Source organism: Lactuca saligna, chromosome 9, assembly GCF_052625555.1.
Source record: "Lactuca saligna cultivar CGN05327 chromosome 9, ASM5262555v1, whole genome shotgun sequence".
Taxonomy (NCBI): domain Eukaryota; kingdom Viridiplantae; phylum Streptophyta; class Magnoliopsida; order Asterales; family Asteraceae; genus Lactuca; species Lactuca saligna.
The window spans coordinates 187,203,538-187,219,769 of NC_136425.1; the positions used below are offsets into that span (position 1 = coordinate 187,203,538).

A 16,232-nucleotide genomic window follows, 5' to 3' on the forward strand; every position below is an offset into this window, starting at 1 on the left:
TTGTTGTTTAACCTAATTAGCCATTAGAAGTCTTAGATTCAAAAGCATGTTTATTAGAAAGCCTAGATCCAAGCAATAGGGTTTTGCATGCGCACATAGGAAAGTTCTTATGGCTAAAACCCAACAGTGGTATCAGAGCCTAGATTGGTTTTCTACAAATTGTTGCTTGAATAACTGAAACAAACCTGCAAAATTCGATTTTTTGGGTTTTGAGTCACTGACTCGTCGAGTTCCAAGGTGGACTCGTCGAGTAGGCCTGACTCGTCGAGTCCCCTTGTGCACTCGGCGAGTCCAAGCGTCAGGTATGGCCAGATTCGGGATTTTTTCATAATTATCTTATGGAAACTTACCTTAATCATATTAGATCAATGTAAATCCGATTTTTTGATAAATATGACGGTTATCTTGATCTAATTAAAGATATTTATCATCTAATAAAATATTTAATTTCCTTATATGATAATAATTAATTATTTTTGGTAATTATCTTCAAAGAAATCAAGATAAATCAAATAAAGATAATTAGAATATTAAATTGTTAATTGGAATTATTTGTTATTTGATCCTCCATGTTTTTTAAATGTTTAAAACCTACTTTATAGTTTTGAAATTTATATTTGTGATTACAAGCTTTAATTTAGACAACTTAAATTTCAAACCCTAGATTTTGAAAAGTTTAAAATGCAACCCTATACTTATATGATATTATTAGAATAATATATATATGTATAACTAAATGCTAGTCTTACCGCTAGTAGGCCTCATTCACGAAGCCGATCTATAAGGTGGGTATAAGGTTGCGGCCTATAAAATGGCGCTTAATGGGTGTACACTCACACCCACCGCTTGCTTGATTGGTGGAGGGTCGTTAGCCGAACGGGTAGGATAGGGCAACCTTATCCTCTCATTAAAACTATAATAAGAAATACAAAGTAACTAAACTTTCCTTTTAAAATTTCCCAATCTTAGTTACTTTAGGAAAAGTGAATTGATGCAATCCCATGAAATTACGCTTTGCACCTTGCTAAGATGTTAGTGGAGCGTGTGTGGTTTACCGGCACACTAATTGGTTCTAAGCGAAGGTGGCAAAGGGTGATTCATTGTTTATCATAGTTTGATGGAGCGTGTGTGGTTTACCGGCACATCGAATAGGTGATCGTAACAATGAAGGCACCATGTAAATTTGCATGGTAATTCACACCCGCTTTGTGATCCTCGACATCCCAGTCACAAACAAGAGGGGCATATCGAGATTTAAACATGCCATTGAATAGTTCAATGAATCTCATCCGAACCTAGGAATTCTCAAAACACTTAGGACCAAAAGTTTAAGTTTTGTGATGGAGAAATTAGTGAATCGTCATTCACTTACCTTCAGTTTATTTGCATGTTGGATTACGGCATCCCTTTTCTAGTATGTAAATGTTATTGTTGGATCCTAGCCCTAATTTTTCTTATTGGGTGATAATTAGGGATTCTTGTTCTAGTCTATCTTTGTCCTTTCTATAGATGTCAAACGCAAACAACGCTGCTGCTAGTTCTTTCACGTTGATGAGCCTTTGCCAAAAGGTCACCTTCGATGGAACGAACTTTGGCGAATGGATAAGATACATTCGCACCATTGCTCGCTATGAGGATAAAGAGTATGTCCTCAATGAGAAGCTCGAGAAAATCAACCCCGAAATTGCTACTCCCGCCGAAATCACCGCCTTTGAAACCCATGAGCGAGATGCGACGAAAGTACATTGCATCATGATCGCCACCATGAACTCCGAGTTCCAAAAGTCCTACGAGGACATGTATCCATACGAGATGCATCAAGACTTGTTGGAGAGGTACCACCAAAACGCGAGACAAGAGCGTTACGAGATCTTCACTAACATGATTTCCGCTAAGATGGGTCATGGAGAATCTCTTACCGTGCACTTGCAAAAGATGCAAAGGTATGTCGACCGCCTTCGCAAGTTAAATGTTGACTTCGGCGAAGACTTGGCGATCGACATGGTGCTTCACTCTTTGCCTCCAATGTATAATCAATTTAGGATGATCTACCACATGAACAAAGAGGAGGTCACTCTAAGTAAACTCCAAGGTCTCTTGAGGGTTGCTGAGAGCAATTTCAAGGACAAGTCTGTTGCACCAACTCCCAATCCGTCTGCTGCTCCTGTCTTGGCTATTGGTCAAGGGAAGGGAAAGAAGAGGAAAGCTTCTTCAAATAACTATCGAAAGGTGAAAGCCCGAGATGGTTCCTCTTCTAGTGGGACCAAAGTTGATCCCTCTAAGCCCTGCTCTAACCCGAAGGAGGCAGAGTGTCACCACTGCCATAAGATAGGACATTGGAAGAGAAGCTGCCCGGATTACCTGCAAGCCATCAAGGAAGGAAAGATCAAGCCATCTTTCGCAGGTATATATGCAATAAAATCTAACGATTCTAATCATGCTATTTCTTGGGTTCTTGACACCGGTTGTGGTTATCACATTTGTTCTAATGTGCAGGGACTAAGAAGAAGTAGGGATGTGGAGCAAGGAAGGATCAATCTAATCATGGGGAACAGAAGATCGTCGCCTGTGACCAAGATTGGAGTGTATTCTTTGGTGCTTAAGAATAGTTTAGTTTTAGATTTGAACAATTGTTGCAATTCGCCAGAAATGGCTAGAAACATCATTTCATTTCATGGTTTATATAGACAAGGTTTTAGATTTTCTTTTAATAATGAGAATGGTTTTATTTTGGCTTATCTAAATGGTGTCTTTTACTTTGAAGCTATACCATGTAATGGAATATATGAAACTGTTATGATTGTTGATAACTTAGGAAATGATGTTTTGAATATTGATTCTTCCACTAGTATGGATAAAGCATCCTTGTGGCATTGTCGTCTTGGACATGTCAACAAGAAACGCATAGCCCAACTCCAAAAGGATGGAGTGTTGGAGTCATTCGACCTTAGGGAAGATGACACATGCGAGTCTTGTTTGCTTGGAAAGATGACTAAGTCACCCTTCACGAGCACTTGTGAAAGGGGTGAGGGACTATTGGACCTAATACATACCGATGTATGTGGACCTTTTAGATCAACCACGAAGGATGGGAACCGCTTCTATGTGACCTTTACCGATGATTATAGTAGATATGGGTATATCTATTTAATCAAGCAAAAGTCAGAAACCTTTGAAAAGTTCAAGGAGTTCAAGAATGAAGTGGAGAATCAATTGGGCAGGAAAATCAAGATGCTTCGATCCGATCGAGGAGGAGAGTACCTAAGTCTTGAATTCCACGATTATCTCAAGGAGTGTGGAATAGTTTTGCAATTGACGCCTCCTAGGACACCGCAATTGGATGGTGTGGCAGAAAGGCGTAATCGAACCTTATTGGATATGGTTCGCTCTATGATGAGTCGTGCTTCACTACCTATCTTCTTTTGGGGGTATGCCTTAGAGACTGCCGCCCATATCCTTAACCGAGTCCCTACCAAGAAGGTTGCCAAAACACCTCACGAGATGTGGACGGGGAAAGCTCCCTCGTTGGCACATATCAAGGTTTGGGGTTGCGAGGCTTTCGTAAGACGAGATACTCACGACAAGCTTGAACCTCGAAGTGAGCGATGTATTTTCATCGGCTACCCGCAAACTTCCTTTGGATATCTCTTCTATAGACCGAAAGATAATGTTATCTTTGTTGCGAGGAGAGGAGTTTTCCGAGAGCGAGAACTCATAAGCCAAGGAGACAGTGGGAGGCAAATCGAACTTGAAGAGATTCAAGAATCGATAGATGAAGGAACCTCTACCGCTGGCGTTCAACCCGAGGAGGAAACTCCGGTTGAACCGATTGACGAATCCTTACCTCTTAGACGTTCCGATAGAGTTAGAGTTCAACCCCAGTTTTATGGTTTTCATATTACTACCGAAGGGGACACGTATATTAGTGATGGTACACTAGTAAATCTTGATGAACCTAATAGCTATAAGGAAGCCATGGCAGGCCCGGAGTCTGCGAAATGGAAAGAGGCGATGGATAGCGAGATCCAATCCATGTACGATAACCAAGTTTGGAATTTGGTTGATTACGTGCCCGAACGTAAGACCGTAGGGTGCAAGTGGATCTTCAAGAAGAAGACCGACGTGGATGGGAACGTACACACATACAAAGCGCGATTGGTTGCGAAGGGCTTTACTTAAACTCCCGGAGTTGACTATGATGAGACCTTCTCACCAGTTGCGAAGATTAAATCTATTAGAGTGATGCTAGCGATTGCCGCATTTCATGATTATGAGATTTGACAAATGGATGTCAAGACCGCTTTCCTTAACGAAAAGTTGGCTGAGGATGTTTACATGGCTCAGCCAGAGGGGTTTGTGGATCCGAAGCATCCGAATAGAGTGTGTAAGCTTGAGAAGTCCATTTATGGACTTAAGCAAGCGTCTCGCAGATGGAATCTTTGCTTCGATGAGAAAGTTAAAGAGTTTGGATTTGTACGAAGCGAAGACGAATCTTGTGTATATGTCAAAGCCAGTGGGAGTGTAGTAAGCTTCCTCTTTCTATATGTCGATGACATATTACTCATAGGAAACGACATCCCGACTCTGTAGGAGGTTAAGTCCTGGCTCGGGAAGTGCTTCGCTATGAAGGACCTCGGAGAGGCTTCTTACATTTTGGGAATAAGGATAGTAAGAGAAAGAAGTAAGAGACTAATTGGACTTAGTCAGAATACTTACTTAGAGAAGGTACTAAAACGTTTTAGTATGGAAAACTCAAAGAAGGGAGAACTACCGATACAAGGAAATGCCAAGTTGAGTAAGACTCAAAGTCCGAGTACCGAAGCTGAGATAGCAGAAATGAGCCGAGTACCATACGCTTCCGCAGTTGGCTTAATCATGTACGCTATGACTTGTACTCGCCCTGATGTAGCCTTCGCTTTGAGCATGGTTAGCAGATATCAAGGGAACCCTGGAAAAGCACATTGGATTGCGGTGAAGAACATCCTTAAGTACCTTCGGAGGACGAAAGAATGGTTCTTAGTCCTTGGAGGGAGTGATGACTTGAAGGTGCGAGGGTACAGTGACGCCAGCTTTCAAACCGACAGGGACAACTACCGTTCGCAGTCGGGCTGGGTCTTTACCCTAAATGGAGGAGCAGTGACATGGAAAAGTTCCAAGCAGGAAACCGTAGCTGATTCAACGTGCGAATCAGAGTACATCGCAGCAAGCGAAGCGTCGAAGGAGGCAATATGGCTGAAGAACTTCATCGGTGATCTTGGAGTTGTGCCGGCCATAAAGGAGCCCATGGAGATTTTCTATGATAACGAAGGTGCGGTTGCCTTGACCAAGGAACCGAGGGATCATGGTAGATCTCAACATATCGACAGAAAATATCACTTCATTAGACATCGTGTAGAAGGACAACTCGTAGTGAAGAGGATATCATCAGAAGATAACCCAGCAGATCCGCTTACGAAGGGACTGAGTAGGGTTAAGCACTTACAGCATGCTAGGAGTATTGGGCTGAAGGATGATATTAGCATAGATTAGATAGTATTAGAAACGTATAATAGATAAATGTAATTGACATTTGATGATTAAATAAAGAAGTTTTATTTATAAGTAAAGTTACTATCACATGTTAATTGTTTAACTATTGTTTCACTTTGCATGTTTTGACTTCCAGAATAATTGAGTTTATTAGGAATAATCGAATTATTCAAATGGTCCACAATCGTTCATATGTTGGGAGTAGATATGAATGAAGATTGTCATGAATTGGTGTGTAGAATGTCTAAATGGTGTTAGACATAGCAAGGGTTGCTGCAACGTTCATGAGTGCTTATGAACTGGTTTTGAGCATTGGAATAAACCCGCGCTTGCTGGAATCACCTTATGGAATACGATATAAAAGGTGATCGCAAGACGATAATATCATATGGTCTTAAAACCTAGATATATGGTTTATTATTTGTTAATTGGTTGTGCATTGATAATGCGAAAAACACATCAGTAACTTGATGTTATAAAACGCATTGTTGTGTATAGTTGGTTAATGAATAAGTAAATGCATATAAGTCGAAGTTTATCTGTAAATTTTATCCTAAGAGGGTAGAAGAGATATCTTGGCCACTCGATGATTTGATTTGACTTATGTGCCGGGCCCGGTTAGAACTGAATTGATGTGTTCGATTAAGTTCTATGTCAAATAAATCGAAGATCGAGAAATCTAAATGCTAGACTAACCATTCCATAGGATTGTCAGCATGATATCTAACAGAGGACTGTACGATCCCTTATCTAAAGGACAAGATTGATTAGATCAGAGTTGACAGCGTCTTTGAGAGCTACGATTGCAAACCGTATTATACTTGTATAGTTACTAGACTTATCCAAGTGGGAGACTGTTGGAATAGTGTCTAAGGCTATAACTATATTCGGTGGTGCATGGTCCTTTTGGGTTGCCTTCACCATAGCAACTTGAAGGATGATTTATTAAGAGAAAGAGTAAATATTATAAGGAATAATATTTAGCTATTTGATTAATATAAGTCATAAATTAATTGGTATTAATTTGGTGACTTAAAGAGATTAATTAAATAAGAGGGTATAAACTGTCAATTGTTTGATAGTTATACTTTAGACTATAAATCCATTAGGATGGACCTTGGACGGATTCTAAGAGCTTTAGGATAGCTCAAAATCGTCCATAGGGATATCTATGGAATGGATTTGGATAGCCTTAAGAGAAGATTATCCAGTTAGGGTTTAGGGTGAAACCCTTAAGGAGTCTAAAGGTATAAATAGGCCCTTGGGATGTGGAATTCGTGTACAACCTTTCAGAACCTAAAGCAAGGAACTTCTGGTCGAATTCCATCCCCTCTCCTCTCTCCTAAATCATCTTGCTTGCTATTGGTGTTTGTAAGCCATTAGAGGAGTGACAATTGTGACTCTAGAAGCTCCAAGACAAGAAGATCAACAAGGAACTCAAAGGTATGATTCTAGATCTGTTTTAATGTTGTTGTTTAACCTAATTAGCCATTAGAAGTCTTGGATTCAAAAGCATGTTTATTAGAAAGCCTAGATCCAAGCAATAGGGTTTTGCATGCGCACATAGGAAAGTTCTTATGGCTAAAACCCAACAATAACTTCTTCGTTATAACTCGGATTTCGGCGTTCTTTATGTGCACGGAAACCTTGTGACATATATTACAACTTAGTTAAGGTTATTCATTCTAAATAAAATTCTATCAAAAAGTCTTTTTTTGACGCTTATCGTCTCTTAATTGATTAGCCCTGATCTACGGGCGTTACATATAAAGATTAAATGAGAAATTGAATATAAAGAAAGAATAGAAAAGTTTATTTTGTTTTGGTTGAAAGAAAAAATCATATTACAATTACCATAGATGCGACATAACTCATTTCTTCAAATCATCATATTTGGATCGTGAATGCTGCAACTATATGAAAACTTTTGAATCATAATATCTTCAAATCCTTCTCACCTGTAAGATTTTATATAACACAAAAGACCCAAAAGATTGATATTTTTTTAGTAAAATTTTCACTAAATGCTAATTAAACATAATATAAGTTATAAAACTTTTGAGTGTTAAATCAGAATTAAGAAAACTTTTGAGTTGCATTAGTTAAAAAATGGGGTTTCAAATGAATGTGGTTTGAAAAAGTTAAAAAATGAGGTTTCAAATGCATGAGATTCAAGAAAAAATACTAGCTTTATAAGTATGTATGGTAATTCATTGCATTTATGACTCAAATGACAATCGCATATATATATATATATATATATATATATATATATATATATATATATATAAAATACAATATAATATAATATAATATAATATAAAACCTAAGGACCTACATAAACCCTAATGAATATTAATATAACCCTAACAGTAACAATATAGTTTTTAATATATTCAATTGTTCCAAAAAAAACCACATTAAATTAACAATTGCGAGGTGTTCTCAGATAATTTACATAAGTCGTTACTATTCTTAAAGCTAATGTCTAGTGGGGTTTTATTGTAGATTTTAGTGTTATCAACATATTTTAGTGTAGTTAGTATTGCTATCGGGACATGTTGAGTTATGTTTGCTATATGAGATTGGAGGTGTAAGGTGCTTACTCGGAGTGTCAAATATGAATTTAAGAATACGAGGATTCGGGGACAGTGCCCCTGACAGGGTCTAGAGGCAGAGCCCTTTACGGAGTCCAAGGGGTAGAACCCTTGGCAATGCTATAGCAGGAAAGACTCCAACCATGCATTTCTTGACAAAATCAGGTAAGCCATCAAGATGATGTCATAAGTTGGTTATGTTTTATAACCAACTCATTTTGACGCCTAAAAGGGAAGTTAACCGACTTCCAACCGTAGTCTTCCATTTATATAAGGATGATGAATGTTCCAAAAATAGGTTGGAACATATATACTTGAAATATATCGTATAATTTCTGTCTTTCTAAAAGCGCATCACGCAAATGTATTATGTGTTTCTCAATTTGAATTAAGTCTATAATGTAGATTGATTTTGTTTTTGGATTAGTCAATTTCTGAATTGGTGTACCACAAAAAATAATGACAAATTTCAGATTTCAAAAACTATTGAAAAACACGATCCTAAAAGTTATATATATATATATATATATATATATATATATATATATATATATATATATATATATATATATATATATATATATATATATATAGGTTCAGGTTCATTTGAAATCATTCTAATTTTGTGAGACCGTAAGATCAAATCTAAAAATAATTTTAAAATGCAAAATAAATGGAAAAATCCAAAAATTATTTTTTTAAATATTATTTTCGGAACTTGAATTAACTAAAAAAAATAAAAATAAAAATAAAAAATCCCGTTTTTTTTTTTGAAAAATACGTGAAATATTCTAAATAGAATATTACATTGACATATTCTAAAAAACAATTTTAAAATGCAAAATAAATGGAAAAATCTAAAAATTCTTTTTTTAAATATTATTTTCGGAACTTGAATTAACTAAAAAAAAAAATCTTATTTTTTTTTTTGAAAAATACGTGAAATATTCTAAATAGAATATTATACTGTATACATTCTAAAAATAATTTTAAAATGCAAAATAAATTGAAAAATCAAAAAATTATTTTTTTAAATATTATTTTCGGAACTTGAATTAACTAAAAAAATAAAAAAAATAAAAAAAATGCGTCTTACGGTCTCACAAAATTAGACCGTCTCACATTAATATATATATATATATATATATATATATATATATATATATATATATATATATATATATATATATATATATATATATATATATATATATATATATTGTTAATCTGATTTCCTAAAATTATAAAGTGTTAGCCAACTTACTTGATAGGGTTAAAAATATTTGAAAATACATTTTACAAAGATAAAGAAAATAAATTATTTATCTTAAAGAAACATATGACTTTTTTATTTTTATTTTATTATTTTTAATGTTTTGCATTTGCAGTGGACCTCTCTTCAAAACGTGTAACTCTTACTGTGAAAACTCAAACCCATGATTATTTTGTTAGATTATCATCCGACGTCCATTTCTTTTTTGTGATTTTCTCTTATAATTTATTGTTTATAAGTTAGAAATGTAATTTTGTTTGAAAAAAAGGTCATTATCAAATAATTGATATCGACAAATTCAAACTAAAAGTCACATCTAAAGTCCACTTATGGTGAATTACTTAGTACGTTAAGATTCGTGGCATCTTTATATGGTATAGTCAAATTTTATTTGAAATCTATATTAATAATCATTATAATATAGTATATTTTATTAATAAATCCTACAAATCATCAAACTCCAAGATAATGTTTGTAGAATAAGAGTCTTGTGTACAACAAGTTCTATTAATGATAAATGAAAATCTATTGCGTTACATATTATTTTTTTTAACGAATTTTGATATTTATCATTTTGTAGTATTTCCGAAATAAATAATTTTAACATATCAATTTATACAATTTTTTTTAATATTAAAAAGTCAAGATAATACTTTTACTTTTATATAACCATTAAATGTAATGAACATTATAATAATTTCAATAAATACATTTCTTTATTTTTATTATTTTTTTATTTTAAAAAATATTGAATGTTTACACCTTAATATTTAATTTCTTTTTTATAATCAATCCGTATAATATACAAGCATCACACCTAGAAAAAACTATACTATTATATTCGATAATTGTGAAATTCAGGAATACAAAAGTAGTCCCCTATGCAACCATACTATTTTTTATTTACAGTCATTTAATTTCATTTCAATATAAACAACTTTTATAGTATAACCATTTGTGATTTTTTTAAAACATACGCTTTATAATAACCATTTTTTTTTGTATAAAATACTCTGTAGCGTTATAATAAAACAAATAAAACATTTAGTATTTTTTATTTCATTTTTTATTGGCACTTATTATAAATCATACTTTAATTGCAAATATTTTTAATTCGGATTCAAAACATTTAATAATTTAATTATATCATTAGCAATTATGTGTTTTACATAAGTAATATATCAAAATTAAATATTACGTTTAGTGGATGTGTATTGCCATTTGAATCATAAATCATACTATATCCCGTCCCGAGCATTCGGTTCTTAGAATATGTTTAATGAAGTAACCGAAAAACTATTTAATAAAAAATAATTGATATATGAAAAACTAGTTGCTAGATGTTAAAAAATTATATTTCATACAACTAATGATAAGTTAGTTGAAATATGTAAATGATACAATTGATTTTTTTTTTATAATTAATAAATGATATATTTAACATAATTCTAAAAAATCTCATTGCAACTTTTTTTAGTCCAAATAGTTTTTTAAAAAGCTAGCATACAAGCTAATTTTTGATTTGCTAATCATAGCCTTAAGTTTTCTCTTTATTTAGAAAGAAGCAAATAATTAAATTTAGTATTTTATTTGTATTTCAACATGCAAAGAAAAGAAATTAATATTTATAAATTTGTCTTACTATTTAAATATTTGATGATTAGAGAAAGTGTATTAACCACAATAACTCCAAAACTTGTACTTTATGCCATATTTATTAAAATATCGTTCTAAAAGTTATATATATATATATATATATATATATATATATATATATATATATATATATATATATATATATATATATATATATATGAATGAGTAAAGTGAATATACCTAACAACCTTATATAAACTTAGGTACGTAACTTCATAATACTACATTAGTTTGTATTATATTTACATTGTAATGACCTAAGGTTCTTAAACTTCAACCCCATAACTTTATTTAGGGGTGCAAACGAGCCGAGCCGAGCCCGAGCCTGGTCAGGCTCGGCTCGGGCTCGTTTAAGTTATACGAGGCTCGAGCTCGAGCTCGACTCGATTCGAGCTTCTTGTACTGTGCTCGGCTCGAGCTCGTGAATAATTATACAAGCTCGACTCGGGCTCGGGCTCGGCTCGTTTTCTGTCTGACGTGTCTAAATAAGCTTAAGCTCGGCTTGAGCTCGTTAAGAAGCTCGTTTACTAATACCCTAAATCCCTAATCCCGAAATATGTTTTTATTTTAATATATAAAAAAATAATAAATTATATTATATAAAGGCTCGTTTAGGCTCGCGAGCCTAATCGAGCTTAGTGACATGGGCTCGAGCTCGAGCTCGTTTAATAAACGAGCTTAATATTAAGCTCGAGCTCGGCTCGGGCTCGGTTAAAATCGATTTCGAGTCGAGCTTTTAACGATCCGATCTCGAGTAGCTCACGAGTAGCTTGGCTCGTTTGCACCCCTAACTTTATTACTTCCAAATTTTTGGACTTTCACAAATATCTTTCTTTTACATCACGACTTTCTATTGAATACCGCCTGATGAGCTTCATATTCTACCGCTACAAATGAAATGATATAGGAGAAATATAATGGTGAATTTCCAAATTTTTTTTGAAGTAAATCAAGTTTAGGGATGAAGTTTAAGAACCTTGGATGATTGCAATGAAAATTTAATGCAAAATGACGTAGTTTAATGAAGTTAGGTACCTAAGCTTATATAAGGTTGTTAGATATATTCACTTTGCCTTATATATATATATATATATATATATATATATATATATATATATATATATATATATATATATATATCATCTTAAGTCATACCTTACAAACGATATTTGTTCGTAAAATTTAAGGTTTGACGTTGCCGTTAAGTTACCACTAACTTTATTTAAAATATTAATTTTAACCATATTTAAAGAAAGAATATAAAACAAGATAAATATTTTTGTTTTTCCAAAAATTATAACTGAATTTAGTAAAATTTCATAAGCCCTTATTTATTTGTTGACCTATAATTAATAATTACTTAGATCTTATAACTTCATATTAACATGGTTATATATATATATATATATATATATATATATATATATATATATATATATATAATTCAACCAAAGCCGACATGAGTCCAAAGTTGCCGCTTGAAGTTTATTTTATTTTTAAGGTGCGTTGCAAATTTAGAATTCCTTTCATGAATAAAAAAACGACAATTTCCATTTCCCACAACGAAAACTGTCTCATTCAATTTAAATATGAAAACATTTAAATTAATATATGTCTAAAAGAATATATATTTTTTATTTTGATAATGTTTTAATTTTTTTTTTGTTATAAATCAAACATCATATTTTTCACTTTTATTCAATTTTAACCATTAAACCAGGATGTTAGATTGGTAAAAGATAATGTTAAAATCATCAAAATAAAAAATATTATTTTTTTAGATTGAAAATTTAAAAATTCAGTTTCCAAATTTGTGCCCATTAAACAAAAATGAAAAAACTTGCATTAAACAAAAAAATAAAATATTTGAATTAAAACATAAAATAATATAGTATTATTTACAATTTGCCATAATAAAATCAGGTAAAGAAACAACGAACACATTACACATATATATTGTACTGATAAACAGAACATAAGGTCACAGTTATGGCAGACTGAGTAACAGAGATACCAATAATTTTGGTGCCCGATGTTTGGATTTTGATATCCTGCAAACGATATCCCTCAATTTCTCTACCTGTATTCCACAAAAACCCTAATTCTTATAACCATCGACTTTTACCAGGTAATTGCTTCGTTTTAGTTTTCGATTTAGTTATTTTAATTTCATTTAGGGCTCTGTTGTGCAAGCCAGGCGATTCAGTTGTCATTGGTGACGCTATTTTGTTGTGGATTTGACCGGATCTTTCTATACGCATGTCTCGTGAAATCCTTCGGTTTTAGGGTTTATTTATTTAATCAGAATAACTTTTTCGGCGAAATTCTATTAATCCGCTTAGGTCTGATGTGGATTTCGAGTTTTCTGATGTGGATTTCTCTTTTGTTTATGTCTCACGAATTACTTGGTTTCCTGTAGCTAATATATACAGTATACGTGATAGAGTAAAAAATTCTTCAAAATAACTCATAAAATCAGAATCTCTGATAAATTTATCGATTCAACATCTCTGTTTTTATGTTAGCAGTAGCACAACTATATTAGGTTTCATTGCTTTTGGAGATAATTAGGGCTTCCTGTTTTGCAATTTGTAATTCACATTTTGGGAATTCTTCAATTGACATATCATTTGTACACCACAACCATCATTAAAAAAAAAGAACTCTACTTAGTGGAAAATTGCTAATCATTTCCAATATATTTTGAACAACTATACCGTTTCTTTAACTATGTTCTTTGTATCCAGTTTTCTTTTCTGATTCCAATACTTTTCTTCCCATTCTCAGGTCACCATGGATCAGTGATATATCAGTTAAACTATCTATTAATACCTTCATCTTCATACACATAACTTTGATGGGTGGTTTACTGAGTGTAAGCAGTTGTAAACAAACGGAAACCTTTCATGTTTCAAAATCCGAATCCAGCAAGAGGCAAAAAACATCATCAACCATTTGGGATGACAACCCTAGATTAATCCCCAATCTCCCCGATGAAATCTCACTTGAAATCCTCGCAAGACTTCCAAGAATCTGCTACTTAAATGTAAAAGCAGTCTCACGAAGCTGGAAACTTGCAATAACAAGTCCCGAAATTTACAAAGTCAGAAAAGAATTAAAAACAACCGAAGAATGGCTTTACATATTAACCAAAACTCAAGGCGATAGACTTTTATGGCATGCATTCGACCCAATTTACAAAAAATGGCAAAAACTACCCCCGATTCCTGATCTTCCATTCGAAGATGAAAACAAATCATCTGGTTTTCGAGTGTGGAACATGGTAGGATCAAGCATAAGAATTGCAGATGCAGTTAGAGGATGGCTTGGAAGGACCAATGGCCCCGATCAAATCCCGTTTTACGGGTGTGCAATCGGAGCCGTTGATGGATCTCTTTACATGTTAGGAGGTTTTTCAAGATCAAGTGCCATGAATTCGGTTTTCAAATATGACCCGATTTTAAATTCTTGGAGTGAATCAAGCTCAATGTTGGTTGGAAGAGCTTATTGTAAAACCGGTGTTTTGAACAACAAACTTTTTGTAGTTGGTGGTGTTAGCAGAGGACGTGGCGGTTTAACCCCGCTCCAATCCGCCGAAGTTTTCGACCCGAAAACCGGGTTATGGTCGGAAATTCCAAATATGCCCTTTTCAAAAGCACAAGTGTTACCAACTGCTTTTTTAGCTGATTTACTTAAACCAATTGCAACCGGATTAACAACTTATCGTGGGAAATTATACGTTCCTCAAAGCTTATATTGTTGGCCTTTTTTCGTTGATGTTGGTGGTGAAGTTTATGATCCGGAATTGAATTCCTGGGTTGATATGCCGGTTGGAATGGGAGAAGGGTGGCCCGCAAAACAAGCCGGGACTAAATTGAGTGTGATTGTTGATAATGATCTTTATGCTTTGGATCCTTCGAGTTCTTTAGAAAGTGCTAGAATTAAAGTTTATGATCATGTTGAAGATTCTTGGAAAGTGGTTGAAGGTGATGTTCCGATTCGGGATTTTGCGGAATCGGAATCGCCGTATTTGCTTGCGGGGTTGTTGGGGAAGCTTCATGTTGTTACGAAAGATGGGAATCAGAATATTGCTGTGATGCAGGCTGGGAAACGGAATGGTGATTCCGGAGATGGGTCGGAATCGGAATTGAATGTTTGGAATGTGATTGCTTCGAGGAGTTTCGAGTCTACTGAGCTTGTGAGCTGTCAGAGTCTTGATATATAGGTGAAGCATTTCTCATAATCTTTTGTTTTTTTATATTTTGAAGTAACATGTTGATATAAGATTATAAGTATAATTGTTTTTTTGTTTTCTGGTATGGCAGTTATGGATTTGGGGCCCACTGTATCAGTGTGTTTGCTGGTAAGTTTGTATGTTTTGAAATTGTTTATATGGTTGTGTTCTTTTACATGAGGATTTTCAAGATGTAAATAATGACTATTTGTGTTTTGTAAACTTCTTTAATTCGATAACAAACTTTACCATATTAATCCACAAAAATGTGTTTTACGTTGCCTTTTTTTTTTTTTCTTTAAGTTACTATTATTTTATTATATATTATTTTATGTGCATCTTTTTTTTTTTTTTTTTTTTTTTTTTTTTTGAGGAAATGTAATGGGTAGGCATATGAAAACAAACTTATTTATCATTTAGGCTGCTGTGTAACAGGCTGTACAAACTTTTTTTGGATCTTTTCTATTAAGGGTGAGAAGGGCATTTTTGTCTATTGCAGCCTAACACCTTGTCTCTTTTCTCTTTTGGGTGTGGATTGTTATTGTATTAAGAAAGGGCTATTGAGTTATGGTATGATGGCACTTGGAAATATTCTTATATGATGCCTAGTATACACATTATTATTAGAGAAAATGATCGTAACAGTGTTTTTCTTTTTTTACACAAAAAAGAAAATGGAAAACGATCAAAATAACCGAAGTTTTTGCAAAGCCTATCTGTGAAAATCCACGTTAATAGCAAAATATTTTCTCAGATGTTGCCTGCGTAATCAATGTTTTCTTTTAATCGAATTTTGAACCTTCGTAACTCTTTCGTGTGATGTCCGTTTGAGTTTTTTTTTTTTCATTTTGTTTTTCTCGTAACAAGGTCTATCCATGGACATATCACACTCCCATTTGGAGGTCGGAAAATCATTTTTTTTTTAATTCCAAAGTAGAGCACT

The 16,232-nt window shown here is 33.6% G+C and overlaps 1 protein-coding gene across 1 annotated transcript; it reads left to right on the forward strand.

The window, feature by feature from the left end:
• Positions 1–12,999: 12,999 nt before the first annotated feature.
• LOC145014624 (Galactose oxidase/kelch repeat superfamily protein) lies at positions 13,000–15,565 on the forward strand. The gene is made up of 3 exons (XM_078973039.1): positions 13,000–13,183; positions 13,843–15,280; positions 15,381–15,565. The coding sequence occupies exon 2, from the start codon at positions 13,913–13,915 to the stop codon at positions 15,278–15,280; it is 1,368 nt and encodes a 455-aa protein (XP_078829165.1). The 5' UTR covers positions 13,000–13,183; positions 13,843–13,912; the 3' UTR covers positions 15,381–15,565.
• Positions 15,566–16,232: the final 667 nt, after the last annotated feature.